At 38.9% G+C, this 22,438-nt stretch overlaps 2 protein-coding genes across 2 annotated transcripts in view; one reads left to right on the plus strand and one right to left on the minus strand.

Annotated features, from left to right (window-relative positions):
• Positions 1-5,702: 5,702 nt before the first annotated feature.
• Positions 5,703-6,147, plus strand: Smp_173130 (hypothetical protein; the record flags this gene model as incomplete). Its single annotated transcript, XM_018790187.1, has 2 exons — positions 5,703-5,787; positions 5,957-6,147. 2 exons carry the CDS (start codon positions 5,703-5,705, stop codon positions 6,145-6,147), a joined length of 276 nt encoding a protein of 91 aa, XP_018655555.1.
• Positions 6,148-8,041: 1,894 nt separating this feature from the next.
• The window catches only part of Smp_173140 (subfamily M3A non-peptidase homologue (M03 family)), a gene marked incomplete at both ends in the record, with an annotated part of 31,663 nt that continues 17,266 nt past the window's right edge, over positions 8,042-22,438 (minus strand). The window contains 5 exon segments of the mRNA XM_018790188.1: positions 8,042-8,170; positions 10,334-10,665; positions 18,742-18,952; positions 19,480-19,648; positions 20,611-20,902. Of these exon segments, the coding sequence (XP_018655556.1) occupies positions 8,042-8,170; positions 10,334-10,665; positions 18,742-18,952; positions 19,480-19,648; positions 20,611-20,902 (1,133 nt within the window).

The following is a 22,438-nucleotide window of genomic DNA, read 5'->3' on the forward strand; positions in this document are numbered from 1 at the left end:
CACACTTATTGGTTCTTCATAGTCCGCCGGTTAAATGATTGATTCCTTCTATTGAGTAAGATCCTATACGGATACATGTAGATTACAGGTGGCATCTGGCGTGTCTACGTGAAACGCTTAGAGTGGCAGCTATAATTTGTGGTGAAGAGAAGGTAACCTCCATTAACCTAGGTCTAGTAGGCCTAACCTTCCATTATAGGCCAGTCGGATGATTGTTTGTAACAGAATACTCTAAGGCATTAGGTAGCGTTTTATCAACTTCCGATCTTGAACATCATAAACTGCTTTATAGATGTTTGCGTTTTCTGGTTTTCTTGAACAATTAATTATCCTAGCGCGAAAGAATATCTCACAAGATTTCTTCTTAAGATTTGTAAATAAACTGAATTACATATACAGTATGTTCGGCAGTAGTTGAAATTCGCCCTCAGATTCGAGCAGACAGTTTGCTCCAAAACATCGTCCACTTCACCAGCACTGGGAAAGGTGGCATGCAGTTTTGATTCATTTAAATCCAAAGTCAAAGGATGGATTCAGATGAAAATTAGCTAGGCACCTACCTCGTCGATCGTAGAGAACCAGTTCGACCTGATAAACCTTTTAATGATGTCCAAACGGCTGTATATACGGCAGTATTAAAATACAGGACTAACTATAGCATCTTTCCGAACCTTGGGGAGTTGAGTGTGGGAAAGGAACATGTTGAACAGCATAGTGAGTGGTCCAGAAGTAGTGTCTGCGAGAGATGACAGCAATCGTGGATGTGACCCATCAGGGCCCGGTATCTTACCAGGTCTAAGATTAATGATCAATTGAAGAACTATTTCCTTAGTCACATGTGCAGGTCAAGTATTGTTAACAATACCCGTAGAGTAGACTTCACTGAAACAGTTTGATGAGGTCTCAGCTTCTTAGGCAATATCCCTGATTGGTTTAGTGATTATGAAGTCTTAGAAAAGCGGTCTTTGGTTTGGACAAAAACGCGTGGGTTTGGATAAGTTCTGTACTGAAGCACGCTCCATTAACTTCGTCAGAGGCATACTATCGAAGGAGTCTGAGGATCCTAGGGTGGCAATTTCAGTCCAAATAATGTCAAGTGTAATAAAATCTGACATCACGCATGTCATTTTCTATAGCTAAATGTCATTTTAAATAATAACTGAAACAAATATTCAATTAGTGGTTACTATCTCAGTTGACGAACACCTTATCCTCGTTTTACATTCTATACCCATAGTCCATGATTCTAGTGTCAACTCAGTTAATAGTTTAAAATAAATATATACTCAGACCCTGTTGAATGAGCTTGTAAAAGCCCAGGTTGGTTGGTTAAGAGTTGACCCCAAACAACCAAGCATATGCTAAAACAGTATTGTTCAAGTATTCATTCACTTCCTTACCTTTTGTAAGCGTTATATTCCCTTGCGCAGGGGTATATAGACGACTTGTTAATTGCCAGCCCCGATTTGCAATCACACGAACAGCATGTAAAAACAGTGTTAAAAAGACTGGATGAACATGGAATAAACATACATCAAAGTAAGTGTGTTTTCGGTGTTCAAACTTTAGAATTTCTCGGTCACACAATAAGCCCAGAAGTAGACACCATTAAACAATACCCCATACCTAGTTCTCTAACACAACTGAGAAGTTTTCTAGGTCTAATTAACTTTTATCGCAGATTCATACCAGGTTGTGCACAAATAATGCAACCTTTGACAGATTCACTAAAAGGAAAACCAAAAGAATTCAAACTGTCTTCTGACGCTGTCGAAGCTATTAAACAGCTTAAAGATAAACTAGCTCAAGCAACTACGTTGATGTATCCGAATTCTCTTTCCCCACTTGCTTTGATGGTGGATGCTTCAGATAAAGCAGTAGGCGGTACCCTTAACCAACTGGTTAAAAACGCCTGGAAACCAATTGCTTTCTTCTCAAAAAGACTCGCTCCAGCAGAGACAAGGTATTCTACCTTCGGGCGAGAACTTCTTGCAATCTACCTAACCATTAAACACTTCCGACACATGTTAGAAGGCAGGGAATTTATAGTCTTTACGGATCACAAACCACTAACGAATGCACTAAAAGCGAGAGCTGATAAATACTCACCTCGAGAAGTCCGACACCTTGACTATATATCACAGTTCACAAGCGATATCCGACATGTCAAAGGTCAGGACAATCAGGCGGCAGATTCTTTATCTAGGCTAGAAATAAACGTGCTACAGCAGTCTACAGTAAACTTCGAGACGTTGAGAAATGAACAAGAGCAGGATCCAGAATTACAAAACCTGCTTAAAACAAACAATTCAAGTCTTAATTTAAAACAGTTCCCATCACCTGTCGATGGTATTCTAATCTACTGTGACACGACCAAGGCAATGCCGCGACCTTTCGTTCCTAAAGTATGCGAAAGTGATATATAATAACTTTCATTCTTTGTCTCATCCTGGGCGCAAAAGCTTCAACAAAGCTAATCAATGCCAGATATATATGGCCGAATTTACAGAAGGATGTACACAAATGGGTTAGAGAGTGTTCAGCATGTCAACAATCAAAGATAAATCGTCACACAAATTCACCCATAGGTGTTTTCTCGCAACCAGATGCACGTTTTGCCCATGTGCATATTGACTTGGTAGGTCCTTCACCACGTTCAAACGGTTTTAATTATCTTTTTACATGCATAGATCGATTTACCAGATTCCCTATAGCCATCCCGATAGCGGACATCACAGCGGAAACAGTAGCCAAAGTTTTCATGCAGAACTGGGTAACCATTTTTGGTACACCCATAACAATAACGACGGATAGAGGAGCGCAATTCGAATCCGAACTATTTAATAACTTGGCTAAACTTCTAGGCTCCAATAGGATACGCTGCACTGTATATCATCCTCAGGCTAATGGGATGGTAGAACGTTTTCACCGTCAGCTAAAAACCGCCCTTATATCTCACTCAAACCCCAATCAGTGGACAGAATTCCTACCGTTAGTTATGTTGGGAATACGAACATCTGTCAAAACTGACGCACAGTGTTCAGCTGCGGAACTGGTTTTCGGAACAACTCTGAGACTACCAGGTGAATTTATTAACCCTAATACTAACAGTCAAAAACTTAATATAGAAAATTGTATAGATCAACTACGAGATCACATGTCTAAACTTAAGCCGATTAATACTCGTGAACAATCGCGCGCCGTATATATACCTAAAGACCTAAGCAATTGCACGCACGTCTGGATGAGATGTGACAAAATAAAAGCACCACTCAGTCCTCCATTTGAAGGTCCTTTCAAAGTCGTCTCAAGAAAATCTAAATATTTCGTGATAGAAAAACATGGAAACATCGACACAGTAAGTATTGATAGGCTAAAGCCGGCTTATCTAGATCATGAACCACCATACGTGTTGTTAGATCGTTTAACTGACAAATCCATTACGGAATCGAAATGTAAAGATGATAAATCTTTACAAATGACTAAAACGGTTCGCTGGGCACATCCGATTAGTCAGTCAAGGATGTTGACAGTTTCGACTGCAGGATAAATCTAACCACGTAGCTAATCAGACCCTGCATCTACTTAAAAATAATTTTTTTCTTCATTCCGCCTCACATACAACTCCCCAGAACTTTTACCTTTGATATATAAGTGTTATGCTAAATATTTTTTTAAATACTGGACACATAAGCTAGGTATTCCGAAACGATGGCTGAGGATTTTATTCAAACTCGTACAACTTACACTGGCAAATACAACGAATCCAAAAAGCAACCCAGGCGAGTTTTATAATTTCTTTTTCTGGTTAATTAACTATACTGGCTATACATATATACCATATGAACTAATTCTAAAAGTTTTCGGTCGAAGATATGTTTAGTAGCTTGATACAATTACTATGGTCAAGTACTTATTAAAGTTCTCATCATTTTTTTTTAAATTTCTGACATTTAAGAATCAATAACCGTGAAGATATGGTACAGTACGTTACTGTAAGGTTACTATCTTAGCCGCGTTGATTCCACATACTAATTTTAAACACAACGTATAAAAGAACTGTTAAGTAATCATAACATTGAACTGACGATATGACTATCGTGGCTATGTTAACGTTAAACCAATTATTATTAGTGGCCCATACAAAACCCTGGAACTTAACACTAGCGTTATAAAAAAGACATGTTATGTCAATAGCTTATATATATACTTTTTTCTCGGTTTAATAATAACGTAAAAAGAGTATTTGACACAACTGTACTTGATCCGCATACTCAACACATTTTTTTGCTTCTTAACCGTATATTCGTTTCCGTTTTGTGGATTACTCTGATGCACCCTTGGTTACGCACCTAGTTGTAAAAAGCGGTCATCACTGGCTCAAGGTCATGCACTTGATCGATTTTGTTAAAGAGTCCAACTTCTAGCAAGTTCACCCTTTTACATATATGCATTACAAAAGAGTTTTTTGTTGTTGTTTTCATGGTTCTTCGTGCACAAGATATCTACAATATATCTATTTCCTTCCAGAATACCAATCCGTTCTGGAGGCCAAGCACTTACATGAACCGAACAATTATCAATTGCATTTATGTATTTCCATTTTGTATCTTATTATTTTATGCAGGCAGTGGAGCAGTTCTTCAGGTTTGCTTGATTTTCACCATTACCTATGAAGTAGACTCTTCTTTACATTTTACTTGAGGGCGACTCAAGAGGCAGGTGGGTAAACACCTGATAGCCGGTCTGAGCATGGAAAAATCGTACCTCACCAACATGGTGTTGGGTAGCCCGCTCGCAGCACTTCCTCAGATATTCTTATTCCACATTCTCACACTTTCTCTTGAAAGCACGCAGCAAACCGTCAGCGATAGTTGTAGAAAAGATCACATGCTACAAAATAAGATGACAAGCTAGTAAATGAAGAGACATCCATGGACTATCGTTGAAAGCGTTAGTCGTAGCTGATTGTAAGTCAAATAGTGAGCGAGTTGATAATTTCGCCTTGGGATGAGAAATAGAACTAAGGTGTTTTCGATAGATAGGTTAACCGAACCGACGTTCCTACGGAAGTCGATTCTAGGGGGAAGCTAATGTAACAGCTCAGGTTGGTTGGTTAAGAGTTGACCCCAAACAACCAAGCATATGCTAAAACAGTGTTGTTCAAGTATTCATTCACTTCCTTACTTTTTGTAAGCGTTATATTCCCTATTATCTTATATTGAATGTTGAGAGCCTTTGTTTGTCTGAACAGATAATCCCACGCTCCACTGTGACTGCGTGAAGATCGAAATAAAGACCTATTCACTACTTCTCTGGTTTCTTCTATCAATAGCACGAGGGTTACCTATAGGCACGAAAAGCTCTCTACCCACCCAACCTCAATTTATGGCCAGTAGCCCTAGTAAAATAGCAATATCATAGACTTCTAAACCAACTAAAACATCGAAATCTGTAACCCCTATGTCCATTTGCTGACGACCTTAAAGCAGTATTTGCATTCGACCCACGGTCCAGTTTAAATGCCAGATGTATAATACAAAAAGGTCTGCATAAACTCCAAGGCTTGTGTGATGAGTGGTTTCTCTCTCCTAATACCGAAAAATTTGTTTGTAAGTATGTCAGCACGTTTAATCCGTAGATCACCTTGCGGTTGAGCAAGTTGGGATTTAAACAACTAATGTAGCATCTACGATTTAGGAATGAAATATTTTGAAAGTCTTTCATTCACCGAACAGGCTACATCTCAAGCCTTCAAAGCTCGTTGTCTTGTTGGATTTATCAATCGTAAGTTCCATTTAAAGCAATCCAAAGAAAATCTCTATGAGGTACATATTCGTCCCCTGCTGGAATACTCCTCGATTACCCCTAGTTGCATGCGATTTATAGGCCTAAAAAATTGGGAAAGTACAAATCCGATTTACAAAACTTCTCACTCCTGACCAATCATATAAAGGATGTGTGGAAGATGAAAAGTGGATCCCTTATGGCATGGACGAATTAATCTTTACCTTACGTTTCAAAATTGCATGTGATAAAGCAGCACTAAACTGTGATACTTTAAGATTTGCCAATGATATAAATTATGACCTTCAGAATCATGATTTTGTTCTCAAGATAACGAGAACATCAAATGAATTAAGGTAAACTTTCCTATCCATATTCTACGCAAGCCTATGGAATAGGTTATTAGTAAACATCGGGTCAAGTCAAATGCTCACTAGATTTAAATCTTCTCAAAACTGCGTTTTGAACCGACTCGGAGTTTCCCATATGTTCGATGAGGCTTACTTAAACCATCTAACATTTTAACTTGGGAATAAATAACCAACTAGCACCTAAAGGTTATGTCACAAACCACAAGTATTTGATCCATCAATAGCCTCTGTAATCTCACATTGTACATGTTGCAGTCGTAACATCTTTCTTTATTATTCCTATTTTTGTTGTTATATACGTGTATCCCCCTATTATAACCACTAGATAGTCGTATTTCTCGAGTATTTCTCTCGATACACACAACTACTTATTGTGTTTCACACATTGGACCACAACCTAATAAAATTTAATGCAACTAGAGACTACTCAGGTGGAAAATCAGAAACTATCCATAAGAACCATTATCAACCACAAAAACTGCTCATCCAGAGTAGAACGATTTATTTGTTCACAGAATTACGAAAGACAAATTCTTTCAGAAACATCTGTGTACGCACGGTATATTTTCGCCGTGTGATGATAAATTCAAAGCGTATGTGGTCACATATATACATCTTATATATATATATATATATATATATATATATATATATATATATATATATATATAGAGAGAGAGAGAGAGAGAGAGAGAGAGAGAGAGAGATTATGAATAATTATGCTTCAGGTTTTGAATACTACTGCGTAAATTGCATTTAGATGCCATAACTAACATATTTCCAGTTCAGTTCATAGACAGGCAACTCACTAAACTTATGTGTGCTGCTTAACTTTCACCGATCAAAAGAAGCTCGTAATGTCCCAAATTGTCCAGTTAGAGAACTTACTGGACCTACTGATACGTTCCTCTATAGTCGGTCACGACGGACGCTCACTACTATCCTAATAAACAGCCTTCTTTATTTTAACTTCGAATTGTCTTTCATTATTTGGACCTACTCCATCTTGCTACTTACCACAACTCACTGTTCTTTATTACTGTATTCTCTTATCTGGAGACTCTAACCACATTTCACTCTAAACGCAGGAGTTAGTATGGGTTTAATCTACTTATTTATCATACCTGTCTGTTCCACTACAGAATGCTAAGCATTGTTTAGCACTCATATCCAAGTGCCTTACTTCTCCTGTTTCTCATTGTCAGCATCACCTATCCAGGGCACGGCTATGGAGCTTCTGACGTTTGGAACAAAACTAGCGTACGCGTTGTTTTCAGAGCACAGTTTATTACATTCCTGAATTTACTACAAATAACGCCTGGCTTCTCACATAGTCATAACTGGAATATATTGTCATCAGAAAAAGTAACCCGTCAATTTCATAACATGAGTTGCTTTAAGGTTACAAAACTGGTAGAAAAACCTGAGGTTCATTGTTGGAGAATATTATTATTAATGAAGCAGCGAAATTTCAAGAAACACAGATTGCATTTATGGTGAGCATCTTGACATTCAATTTGAGAATCTTACATGGGCTACAGCATTGTCAAACACTACTAACAACGTTTGTTAAGGGTTTAATGTAATTCATATTAAAAAAACACAAAATACCTAGGAGACTTATGATTGTTGATTACAATTCCATAATGACAAAATGATATCTATTTAAATCACAATATTTGATTAGATCCAGAGGAATTTGTAAACAAAAATGTACAAATTTCCTATGGAAGACTATAAACTATTTTACAAAGTTTTTTCACAATCTACACTAAATATCACGTTACAGTTATTTAAGAAAAAATGTATTGTAATGTACAAGAGTGTTAAGCATAATTCTATGTTATTAATAAAATGTAATTCTTAAGTAACTGTGTACATGATCAGTTGTATAAGAGACTGAAATGTATGAAAAATATCAACGGGTTAGTATAGGTGAAAGATCTTCTGATATTACAGGCATCTCTGGAGATTCCATTGAATTTTCTATCTTCTTTAAAATAGTTGAGGATTAAGATCTCTTCCACGAAAACGACGGAATAATTCAGCTGGTGGAATTGCACTACCGTAAGTTAAATATGTATCTCGAAAGCGTTTAAAAACTTCTGATACCTAGAAATTTAAAAGAAAGCAAAGAAGAATAAGGTCAAAAAGCTATTACATCGAAATTTAAATTAATTTATTTGCCAGGTATTTGGGTAAAACCGACACTTTAAATATGAGGACTGAAACCGAAGTAGGTAGAGTAGAGTTCGAACCCGGAATTCGAACGCTTTAACCACTCAGTCACTGTTCCTACTCACAAAGATGCTACAGTCAAATCACTGAGAGAGAGAGAGAGAGAAAATCAAGTACAAAAGTAGTCACGGTCGTCATAATTAAAAAAATAATTAAGATGCTTGTTGACGAGTATATAAGTATACAAAAACGAATTACACGTCTGTTGTGAGATAAAAACTCACTGAAGACAATTGGTGAACGGTTGCTCAAACTTCATGGATTGGTTGAAGTTAGACATTAACACCGTTGGATGCTGGCTCAGTGGTCTATCGGTTAAATGCTCTGGTGAGAGACTGGTAGTTCCTGAGTTCGAATCTCGCGCGTGTGGGATCGTGGATGCGCACTGCTGAGGAGTCCTATAATAGGACGAAACAGCCATCCAGTGCTCCCAGGTTTTTCATGGTGGTCTAGCTTCAATTGACTCATGATTTCATCTATGAGAAATATAAATTATGTTATACAGCAAGCATTAGATTTCACTATACGTAAAAACAAATGTCTCATATTTTGTCTGATTCTAAACACTGAATGAATTCTATCGATTAAACTGCAGTTAAAATCACTAGGTTACGTGACTAAACATATAGCAGTTGGAGGCAATCTAAAAGATAATTTGAATTTTGATTCATACACACATTAATAGTTAGATTATATGAACTTTGTGACTATTGAGTAATAAATCATTTATGTGTTTTATTAGTACTGAGATGATGATGATGATTTTGGTGAAAGGCAGCACAATAGAATTTCACTGTGTTTACACGATTGACTAACTTCGAAATTGATTTTTGGACTCTTTGGTGAGAAAAAAATGAGACTTTTCAAGTCAATCAAGTCGGAATTGAGACAGTTATCCATCGATGGTATTCGGAAATAAGTAATGTAAAATTATTAAAAGACTGAAGTTGGATATTGTTAGTGTTACTGTGATCCGAATCGATGCTTAAAGGTTTTATAATCATTCCCAGATCTGAAGATTGTTAATTCAATGCTGAGATCATTAATGTGCAATGGATCAGGGGCTGGAAACTGAGACACAATGGCTGGTCATCATCTCTTTCCCTCCCCAATGATTCTTCAGCTGTTATCCCTGTGTCAGTTCGTGAGTTAACTGTGATATTACTAAATATAATTGTTTAAAATTTAAAATGTAGTATGGTAAGATCAATTAATTATTGCTTATCATAGGATAAGTTATCCATGTAATCCCTAAGGGGCTTAATTATTTATGCTTTGCGTTTTTTAAATATCAACTAGCCAAGGTACTGATATATGAAAAAACTGGCACTCAACGTACTAACTATTGAATATATGACTTCCTTTCGTTTTATTAATTTTTACTCCCTGAGATTGACTGCTCGTAATTGTATTGAATAAAGTATTTTCTAGCATTATTCTGATTTACTATTTCTGATGGTGAATCGGGTATCTGATACATGATCTAGTCTTTGTATAGTATACCATTTGAGTATTCAATCTAGCGGTATCATCAACTCGATCATCCAACCAAGCTTTATTATTGTATCATTGTATTAGCGTAATGTAACGCAGATAGATAAAGAATCGGATGGAGTGAATTGGTTGGAGTTAGAGATTAACACCATCGGATGCCGACTCAGTGGTCTATCGGTTAAGTGTTCTGGAGCGAGACTAGTAGGTCCTGGGTTCGAATCTCGTGAGGCGGGGTCGTGGATGCGCACTGCTGAGGAGTCCCACAATAGGACGAACCAGCCGTCCAATGCTTCCAGGTTTTCCCTGATGGTCTAGCTTCAATTGACTCACGCTTTCAACTATGAAAAGAAATTTTAATTCATCTGTTACATCGAAATGCATAATTCAAAGTTTCCTTTATTATGAATATACACTAATATCATAATGAAGAGAAAATAAATCACCTTTTCTGAATCTGTTTTATCAGATGTTAACCAACCAACTTCAGTTAATGAATGTAGAATATCTTCAATGAGAACTTTACGCCATATTTGATAATACATTAAACCACATATAGAATTTGGTCCAAATAGATTTATATAAGAACATGGTAATGTATCATCTGAATGTAATGGATAAGGCATATGTAATTTCCATAGATTTTTTTGTACTGTTGACCATTTAGTTTCACAATATTTTTTTGACCACATAGCTAAATCAAATCGAGATTGATATAATTCTTGAAGTAAATATAATGATGTAATAGACCGAGAAGGTGTTCTCAAACCGATTGCAGCTAATTGCAATGACAAAAAAAAAGAAATAAAAGAAAGATATACATATGATGAATGGATGTAAGATTTAGAAAGAGAATGAATTTCAAACAACGTGATATTTTCTGAAAATCTACTTATATTATAAATATAGTGGTCTTGAGTGTTGTTAGAGGTGTATGAGGGCAGTTATCACTTCCCGGTTGCCCACACCGTGAAAGGATTCTTCTAGAGGTACCTGAAAAGGAAATTGGGTTAGAGGTGGTCTTAATGACCTGAGAGCGTGACCGCAGTGCCCAAGGGACAACTGCTTGAGGTCGGTCACACACGACCTTTTTGTGGGTAATTTTTGTGTTGGCTCCGTACTTGTTGGGCCTTATCGTCGGAGACAGATATCTGTGGGATAAGGAGAGGTGTGCATTTTTAGGGTCGACCTTTTTTAACTCCACCCCTCCTTGCGGGAAGGCAGCATCGCTGTTATGCTGGTTGTCTGAAGGAAACACCTTACTGCTGTCACACCTCTGTACAGTCAGCAGTACGACTTCGGCTTCGGACCTTGGGTTTGCTGCTTTTAGTCTTACCGCTCTTCAACCGACCTGTCTGGCATGGTAGGACGTTGAGGAACGATTGTTCCATTCAGTATAGGTTGATTAGTTCATCACGATAGGCAAGCCCGACCACCACGTCAAGGTAGCAACAACGGTCGGGTAGCTGACTGACTGACTTTTACTATAAGATTAAACTTATTCAGTATTGCAGAGTTTGTATGAATTATTCCCCCAAAATAATTTTCGGGAGACTCTTTTTTTTCTTCTGAATGCTAACACTTCAAGAATTCTTGTTATTTTGACATTCTAATTATATAAACGATTAATCACTAAATAGTGACCGATGTTATGTATGATAAATCACTCAACTGCGTCACAAGACAAGCCCTCACATGGAATCCTGAAGGCCAAAGGAAAAGAGGAAGACCAAAGAACACATTTCGCCGAGAAATGGAGACAGACATGAGAAGAATGAACAAAAATTGGATAGAACTAGAAAGGAAGGTCCAGGACAGAGTGGGTTGGAGAATGCTGGTCGACGGCCTATACTCCATTTGGGAGTAACAGGCAAAAGTAAGTTGTGTATGATAAATCTTTATTAGTGCTGATTGGTAGAAGGCCGGAAAACTCACTAGTAAGGTCTGTGACTGTAAAGATGGATGACACGAGATTGAATTTGTCAGAAAACGCTAGTTCCTTCACGAATACATATACATCTTGCTGACAAGTGCTAAACAGCACAGAAACCAAGTCCAAGGTCTTTTTTGAACCACCACCAAACAGCACATTACATTTCGACGTTCAATTAATAACCGGTGACATTATCGAGTCGTTTCTACTGGTCATGAAATCTTACTGGAGCTCTGAGAATTACCTTTCGAAATTAGTGGGTGGTTAGGATATGATGACAATTAGTAATGGAGGTTTTCGCAGATTGTTAAATTGTATTTTTTAAATCACACGCAATATCGTAAATAGAGTGAAATTACAAATATGAACCGCTGGAAGCTAGCTCAGTGATTTAGAGGTCAGAACTTCGCCTCAGGATTTAATTTCAATTTTGACCCCCATTGGGGTTGCAGGTATGTCAATGTATACCAATAGTTATTCTGTCTAAAACTAACGTGTGCAATAACTCAATCACACGTTGATAAGTATTCCTTTAATGTTGACACCCTCTGTAACTAGTGAAATTACGTACACCTGGTCAATGTAGCTATATTAGCATAACAAATATTTATTTTATTTTATTTTATTTAAACACATATATATTGGTACAAAAGGGCACCAGGTACATATGCGCCACACAAAATAATGAAAGTAGGAAGAGAAGGGATGAAAAGATAACGCGGACTAAAATGTACAACCAGAAGACTCTTTCAGTTAGGAAAGTTAGAACCACGAACTTCTCAACTACTTCAATCTGCTCACCATCTAGGGTGAGTGCAGGATGAGAATCCTGCCAGTCTTGTAGGAGTACTTTGCACTTGGAGGGTGCAAAGCACATGCCGTACCTGCGGACACTGATTGCCAACTGATTAAGTGCGGATTGCATGCCTTGGGCATTATCGCACAGTAAGACAATATCATCCGCATACTCAAGGTCGAGAAGTCGTTCTCCAGGCAACAGATCCACACCGCCATTACTTACATCCACCAGAGCTGTTTCCAGGATGTCGTCGATGGCAAAGTTGAAGAGGAATGGTGAGATCGGGCAACCCTGCCTAACCCCACTGCTCGAATGGAACAAGGGAGAAAGGTGGTTGTATGCCCTCACTCTGCCTGAGGTGTTCGTATACAGGGCCTTTAAGATGTTAATGAACTTCTCAGGCACACCCTTCTTCAATAGACAATCCCAGAGAACAGTCCTGTCCAACGAATCGAAGGCAGCCCTGATATCAAGAAGCACTACGATTGTTGGCCTGCGATAAGTATGACGGTGTTCTAACATTTGGCGGAGGGTGAAGATGTGATCAATGCATCCTCGACCAGAACGAAAACCAGCCTGCTCCTCGCGAGTCAATCGTTCTCGGGTTTTAAACAACCTACGAAGAATGATAGAAGCCAATAGTTTGGACGCAATCGGAAGTAGACTTATCCCCCGATAGTTATTGCAGGAACAACGTGAACCCTTTTTAAAGATAGGGACGACTATTGACTCATTCCATGATGTTGGAACACTTTCTTGCTCCCAAACCTTTCCAAACAACACAGTCAATTCCTTAGTCAGAAAGTCGCCACCATCTTTAAAAAGAGCCGGAGGTAAGTCATCTGGGCCAGGTGATTTGTAACGTTTCAAGAGTTGGAGTTCCTTGCGGACTTCCGCCTCGTTTGGTGGAACAGTCGTCACCGGCCATGGGGGGCAGGACAAGCTGGTTGATGTTGCCGGAGCAGCAGGCCAGTTGAACTGCCCTTCGAAAAATTCCGCCCATCGTCCAAGACGTCGGGAGATGTTAGTGATTGGCATCCCATCATCCTCGTAGATTGTTTCACTCACACCAGACTTCTTGCTGCCAGTGGCTCGGATGAGTTGGAAGAGCTTCCGGCAGTTACCAGATGCAGCTGCTGCTTCCATCTCATTAGCACGCTCCGACCACCAGGCTTCTCGGTCCTTACGCAAGCTTTGCCCGATTTCATTACGTAACAGCCTTCGTTTGTGGTCAAACTCACGGTCACCCGGAGTAGACCGACGGGCTTCCATCAGTTGTAAGGAGCCAGAAGAAACCCAGTGCTTGTAAGCGGGACGTTTCGCGAAGCCGCAAGCGGCTTTACTCACCATTTTCATGGCGTCGTGAAGATGCAACCAATGCTCATCTATACTTTTCGGTGGGGTGGTAGCTAGCCTAGAGGCTAGCTCCGCTCGATACTTACTTGCAACAGAAGTTGCAGCCAGTTTACTAACATCGATCCGTTGGTGGTGGTCAATCCTTCGGCCACTGAAAAGTAAGGTGAGATTGGCGCAGACCAGGGCATGATCAGACTCCAGATAGGTACTCCAAAAGGAGCGGCAGTCTTGTACACAACCACGCCAGTGGTAGCTGATCGCGATGTGATCAATCTGAGTCCAGGCTTGAGATGCAGAGGGAGGACGGCAGGTGGCACACCGGCGATGACTGTGCCGGAAGTTAGTGCTGGCCAGAAACAGGTTGTGGTCTGTGCACAGTTGCAGCAAACGGTCCCCGTTATCTGTCCTGCGACCAACAAGTCCCCATCGGCCACCTAGACGACTCTCTTCTGTGCCTAGACGCCCGACCTGTGCATTCAAGTCTCCGGCTAGTACTACAAATTCTGTCGAACGCGCTTTCTGGAGAAGAACTGTTAACTGATGGTAAAACTCATCCTTGATTGCATCCGGGCTGCAATCTGTCGGGGCATAGGCGGAGATGACGAAAAGACACCGTTTCTCACGCCGATTTCTTCTCACTTTGATGGAACTTTCTAATCTAACAGCACATAACCGACTGTTAATGGGGATCCAATCGATTAGTGCTGCCTCAGCCCTAGCGCTTAGTGCGACACCAACGCCAGCAAGACCAGACGAAGATGCCACAGGGTCCCCGGATAAGCGCACGTGGAACAAGCTTTTCGAGGCGACAGATGGAGAGCGGATTTGTAGTACTTCACTAGAGTCTTGAATACGGGTCTCGGATAGACAACAAACATCAACATTAAGACCTTCCAAAGACATAGCCAGCCCTATCTGTTGTCCGATCTGCATTAGTGTGCGAACGTTGAAGGAAGCCAGCTTGAACGGCGTACGTGGTTTCAGAAAGACTGCCTCAGTATTCATTATCGGTGGAAGCATTCACTTTCAACCAGACAGTGACTGGAGATCGTTTAGATAGGACAGATTTTCCACCAAGAGCGAGCTGCTGCATAAGTTGAAGAGTAAGGTTACACAAATTGGGGATAAAAGGGGGTGAATTAGCGATATGGTAAGTAATAATAATGATAATAATAATAATAATAATAATGTAAATTGTCTTGCTTCTAATATGAGCAGGAATAGAATCGTCAGTAGAGTTCATCATTTCATTCATTTGTGTGTGGGCTGTGATACTGCCCGGGTGCCCAAACCGAAGCAGGTGGTTTTCTTAGGGGACCACACCCCGAGCCTTTGACCTAAAGGTCTGATCCACAAGGCAGTGGAGCATCGTGAGGAGATGCAGTCCCATGGTAGTCGTTGACCAATGACAGGTTCTTCCGCCATTTGTTCCATCAGGATACTGGAGCCCATGTGCACCATTGGTTTGGAATCAGGGTTTTCCAACTCCCCTAGGTGGACCCTCCGTGTCCACCAATCCGGTTATAGCGCCGGACATTCGCTTTTCGTCCTCTCACTTTCGTAAACAACACCCCCGCCACGAGAAGGCAGTGAGTAGGACTTCCCTGAGAGAGGCTATATATTCGCTGGCCATGTGAGAGCATTTCGAGCGGGAGAGTAGACTCTCCCCACTCTCGGCCGTACCAGGGCATTTGGGGGGCAGCATAACAAAAAAGAGGACCCATTGTAGCAAAGAGCATTCAGGTATGAAAGATCAATTATTGTTTAATACAAAATTAGTGCTCTCATAAAATATGAAAACCATACATTAAAATACATCCATTAGTTGTCCCTTACATGATTCATAGTTCATTCAATTCTGTTGTTATTACAATTAGTCTTTGTTCCCATTTCTGTCCTCTTCAATCTAATCCTATAGACCTTCTGATGGCATGCATCCCACTTTCGATTAATGTTACATACTACTTACATCTGTCAACATAAGTAGCATACAACACAGTAGCTTTAGATTTTTTAAACATATTTTATAGCAACTATCCTACAACCAATTTCGATTATGGTTAATTTTGATTAAGCCCTTTTATTACCTTACTTAACGGACAATGTTATTTGAACAGTAACAATTCGTATATATATTCTTTGTACTGTTATGATCACTGGAGCACATGGCAGACTCGAGCTAAAATGTTGATTGTTTAAATTTTACTCGACGATTCATTCTCCTCGCCATGTATATTATGTACTCAAATCCTATTATTAGCTTTTGCTTTGCCTTGCTGTGTCCTTACACAATTTGACTGTAAATTTGCCTATGTAATTGCTCGCATATACTTATTCGCCTCTCAGCGGCAAATTCGTTTGATGTGCTTGTAACTTTGTGGTCTGAGGTTACTTACTTACTTATACCTGCTACCCCCAATGGAGCATAGGCCGCCGACCAGAATTCTCCAACCCACTCTTTCCTGGGTCTTCCTTTCTAGTTCTATCCAGTTGTTGTTCATTCTTCTCATATCTGTTTCCATTTCTCGGTCTTCACTATCTGCTAATAAACTGTAGTTGACCCTTCCCTTTGCCTTTTGACTTTAAACACCGTTGCGATTTATATCATAACAGTCATCGAGGTGAATGATTAGCGAATCAAAGCTACTACAATCTCAAACTCCTTCCGTCAAGGAAAGCAGGCATATTTAATAGAGTGATTTCCAGAAAACCTTTGTACACAGAATATCAAGTGGATACTTTGAAGTTTCCCAAAGTAATCACTAAACATTCAAATCTGTAGCTTTCTGAAGTATGCTGAGGCTATTGTTATCAAGCGTCATAAACCTGTAAGATGTGTTTTTCAAGAAGGAAACTGTTGTCGATTTTTCTTTACTTTACAACTTACTTACTTACTTACGCCTGTTACCCTTTCGTCGAGGAGCATAGACCGCTCACCAGCATTCTCCATCCAACTTTGTCCTGAGCCTTCCTTTCCAGTTCTTTCCAGTTGCTATTCATCCTTTTCATATCGGCTTCTATTTCCCGGCGTAGTGTGTTCTTTGGCCTTCCTCTTTTCCGCTTCCCTTCCGGATTCCAAGTTAGGGATTGAGTCGTGATGCACATTGGTGACTTCCTTAATGTATGTCCGATCCACTTCCAACGTCTTTTCCTAATTTCCTCTTCAGCTGAAAGCTGCTTTGTCCTCTCCCATAAAACGCTGTTGCTGATAGTATCCGGCCAATGGATGTTGAGTATTTTGCGTAGACAACTATTTATAAATACTTGTACCTTCCTGATGATGGTCGTAGTAATTCTCCACGTTTCAGCTCCATACAGTAGGACTGTCTTGACGTTCGTATTAAAAATTCTGACCTTGAAATTGGTTGAGAGTTGTTTTTAGTTCTATATGTTCTTCAATTGTAAAAATGCTGCCCTTGCTTTGCCAATCCTCGCCTTTACATCTGCATCCGATCCTCCTTGTTTATCAACGATGCTTCCCAGATACTTGAATGTTTCCACTCCTTCCAGAGTTTCGTCATCAAGTGTGATTTGGTTGGTGTCCCCCGTGTTGCATTTGAGAATCTTGCTTTTTCCTTTGTGAATGTGGAAGCCTATCGATGCGGAGGCTGCTGCTACATTTGCTGTCTTTATCTGCATTTGTTCGTGTGTATGAGGGAGGAGGGCTAGGTCATCTGCGAAGTCCAAATCATCTAATTGATTCTGAGCTGTCCATTGTATTCCGTATTTCCCGTCAGATGTCGAATTCTTCATAATCCAGTCAATCACTAGAAGAGGAATGGGGAGAGTAGACAGCCTTGTCTGACTCCGGTCCTTACTGGAAATGAATCTGTCAGCTGTCCTCCATGCACCACTTTGCACTGTAGTCCACCGTATAAGTTCTGGATAATGTTGACAATCTTTTCAGGAACTCCATAATGTCGAAGAAGTTTCCATAATGTTCTCCTGTCCACGCTGTCAAACGCCTTCTCATAGTCAATGAAGTTGACGTATAGTTATGAGTTCCACTCAAATGATTACGTCTCCCCGTTTACTTTACAACAGAAATTCTATTTTGATCACCACCTTCCATTGATGTTACATACTACTTATATCTGTCTACATAAGTAGCACACATTATACCATGACAATTTGTGATTATGTGATTAGGATAAATATCCTGCAAAATATTTTAAACTAGAGATATTGAAAATATTACAGATTGTAAAAAGTACCTATCTGGACTTCCATCACGCTTTTGTTTGCGCCAATCTTACTTTACTTTTCAGTCAGTCAGTCACAATGTAGAACTTCGTAGGTACGTACATCAGTTCGAGTTGCCATACCACATTAGTACAGAGATACAGTTGTCAATTCAAATACCATATTGGTAGAAGTAGTAAGAGTATAAGCATTATGTGAAAGATAAGGGTTTGAAGATGTTATTCAAGGATTATAATCCAGTGAAATAAATGTGGAAAGAGAAAAAGTATAGGGACATGAGGAATTCAGAAGATTAGAATTTGGTAGAACACAAAGAGTGGATGCACCTTCGCCATTGCAAATGATTTTGAGACATGTCATTCAAGGTCTCTAACCATCGGTTGTTATCATCTAGTGTATCTCAACCAGGTAGTCTACACCTATCAACATGGCTCAGTCCAATTGTCAGTGACTTCATGGATTTGTGCCACGTTTTGATCTGGCCGCCCCTAGCTTTCTTCCAAACCACGTTTTGGTCTGGTCAAATATAAATATGTTAATTATTAGCAAAAAGGTAAACTTACATAATTGAAAACTGGATTTTTGTTTATTTGGTAAATATTTTTTTAATGATGGTATAGCATAATTATATCCTATATTATAACATAAATCTGGCATAACATAACGTGTATCCAATGCTATATAATGAGGGAATCCATATAATTCATGATGTGGTACACGACATGATACATATTGAAGACATGTTCCAAATACAGATATAAGGGATAATAAAACCTTTTTTAAAAAAAAAAAAAGAAAAAGATTCAAGTACATCTAGATATGTATAAATATTTACTAACTTGAAATTGATATAATAGGAGCTATACTACTATCTCATTTTGCCCCCAAATGCCCTGGTACGGCAGAGAGTGGAGAGAGTCCGCTCTCCCTCTCCAAATGCTCTCACATGGCCACGTGTATACAGCCTCTCTCAGGGAAATCCTACTCACTGCCTTCTCGCATCAGGGGTGTTGTTCACGAAAGTGAGAGGACGAAAAGCGAATGTACGGCGCTTTAATCGGGACTGCATCTCCTCACGATACTCCCCTGCCTTGTGGATCAGGCCTCTAGGTCAAAGGCTCCAGGTGTGGTCCCCTAAGAAAACCACCTGCTTCAGTTTCGGCATCTGGGCAGTATCACAGCCCTCACACAAATCGAATGAGATTTGTGCGGCGCATATGTATCTGGTGCTTCCTTGTACCAATATTGATGTGTTTAAATAAATAAATAAATAAACGTTACAGTCATATATATAAACTTACATTGAAAGAAATTCCATTTGTTTCCATAGACTGATTTAAACTACCTAAAATATAAGCTACAGGATAATGAGAAGATTGAGAGTGTGAAGGAATATCACTCTTTGGTAAATTATTTCGTGTGAAAACAGGAGCAAATATGTTACCACCAACAGGAACTGAACGGTTGCTTCTGAAAATTTCAAAAGGAGTAGAATGATTTAAATAAATTGAGAATAATAATAAACACAATCGAAACAAAACTTTCTTACTTAGTATTGTTTGTTTGGATCTTCCCATTGATGTTTTTAGGACTGCAATTGGTCAGTCTCTAATTGGCATATAAGGCGATGGCGTTTGAAGTGAAAGGTACTGGGTTCGAGTCCCAGAGTGAACATCAACTTTGAGATGCAGGTACATCCAGCTGATGAGTCCCAAACAGGACGAAACGCGCGTCCTGGATTCCACTGCTAGCCACTATCTATCTTTGCTTACCAAAACTTTCTTGTTGTTTTTTTTGTAACTTGTTTACTAAGCACACTTCTACTTACTCAAACTTTTGAAATACCATTTGTGTATGACTACTTATGATACCATAACTCAGTGCCCTAAACAAAACCAGATGATGTGCTTTGACTTTTAATCTACAGCTTTAAAAACAGCGATGATCAGACTAAACACACAATGGTTTTCTGTTAGTGATTTTTGTTGTATTACCACCTACGTACTATTAAAACCATACCACTCCCCATGCGGAAATTCGTAGAGCGAGGTGAGTTGAATTTAAAATTTTCTAACCATTCCTTCTATAACAAGACACTACTAGCTGGGCAGTCTGGTAATTCAAGAGAAATATCTTACTCCACCAGACCTCAGTACAGTTGATACTATGACTTTGCTTTCACGCAAAAGATTTGATGGTTTAAGCTCTAGGGCTATCCAAACAACCTGTATTTTATGGTAGGAACGAAAGGTTCAGATAACACAGCTCATTTGGTGTATCGCAGCAGACAAGCCTGATCACTATATTGAAATAGCGGCTACAATTACTTAACATTTAACTTATTTCTTGGTACCTACATACTATGGAAAAGAGTAAACATATACCATAAACAAAACATAATAGTGCTAGTTAACTTTAAAAAGTCCACTCACCTAGCGAAAGGATCAATAATTATTTCACCAAGTACTGTACCACTTGTTAAGTCTTCCACATGATAAACCAATTTCTCAACAACATAACATTCATCTTCTTCTATAGATGATCTTGGTATTTGAGATGTTAACTTAAAGTGAAATACATTTGCTAACTCACAAAATACTGTATGTAGATAATTTACTAGTGAACCATCTGGTGGAGTAATTACATGCTCTAAACGTGCATAATTAACAGCGTAATTATACTGTTCCAAAGCATATTCAACGTCCCAAGGTTCCAAAGTTTTGCCTAAATGAATAAATTATATCAATGAAAAAGATATAAGACTAATATTTCATTAGAATACATTTTTTATATGAACGTTAGTAGTAATCCACCCATCTCCCAAATGCATTAATACGTCTGAGAGTCGGGAAAATCTCTCTTACTCTTGAAATACTGTCATACGACTATGAATCTATGGGTTTCTACGAAAGTGTAGGGACGAAAAGAAGAGACCCGATGCTTTTAACCCGTTTGGTGGGTATGGAGGGTCTACCTGAGCGGGTGTTGGAAAACTCAGATTTCAAACTTATGGTATACATGAACCCTGTGAATATGACAGAGAGAATGATGTATGAACCCATTTTCGGTCACCGGCAACCATGTGATTGTATATCCTGATGTTGCCCTACAATCATCTGGATTAAATCTCTACGTGAAAGGCTGAAGAGTGAGCCCTATAAGAAAACCATTTGCTTCGGTCTGGGCCCCCAATTGTATCTCAACTGAATCATAAATACGACAAGTGGTAATCATAAAGACGATTCTTTACTTTCTCTGTCTTATTGACCATTTAGTGACTTGAGACACAATCACAAAAGGTTTAGAATAGAAGCCAGTGACGATTATCGACATTTTTCATGAAAATGGATAGGAACCCCATTGTCTTTGTTGATAATGTTGTTACCTCAAATATATCACCTACTATATACTGCTTTTGTTCATTTATTTTTTCACCGTGCTTCCTTCCCTCCATTAATTGTTACAAATTATTCCCACGTTATTTATTCGATAAATCCCCAATTTTTGGAGCTCAGTTGTGCAAGAAGATAATAAAAGAAGACTAATAACCTTGACATGTCGTTTTGAGTGTCACTATTCCGTTAGTGATGATTTAATTTTATCCAATTTCAGATTACATAAAACAACAGCCAGGATCAATCACTTGATTTGTTTAGTATCAATCGAACTTATATTGACACACACTTTATGTGTGACAAAATCCCATGGGGTCACAGCGGACTCTTGTTTTGACGTAGGAAATTCTATACAAACACCTAAATCTTTTTGATAATGATTGTAATAGTTCTCCAAATTTTAGCTCCGTACAATAGAACTGTCTAGACGTTTGTATAGAAAATTCTGACTTTGATGTTGACCAACCGTTGTGTTGAGTTCTATATGTTCTTCAATTGTAAGAATGCCCCCCTTGATCCATCAATCTATGCCTTCATATCTGCATCGAACCTTCAATTGGTATCATTAGGCAATGTTAATGGGTGTTGGCGAACTGATAATTATTTTACGGTTTATTGTTTCATCGAATCGACAATCTTCGAAAGTGATGTGTGAAACCTATGTTTTCTTTGACTTTATCACAATTGATAGTCTCAGTACTATATTTTCGGCACTTCTATAATCCGTGTGCTTTTATCAAACACGTAGGAACTTAGTAAAGATCGTAATTTTTAGGTTTTAGGCAAACTATTTGTTTTTTTTACGTCTGTTACTCAATCGCTATGCTTGATAAACTAAAGGCAAAAAGATTTGCACATTAGTTCA

Source organism: Schistosoma mansoni, chromosome W (assembly GCF_000237925.1).
Source record: "Schistosoma mansoni strain Puerto Rico chromosome W, complete genome".
Lineage (NCBI taxonomy): Eukaryota > Metazoa > Platyhelminthes > Trematoda > Strigeidida > Schistosomatidae > Schistosoma > Schistosoma mansoni.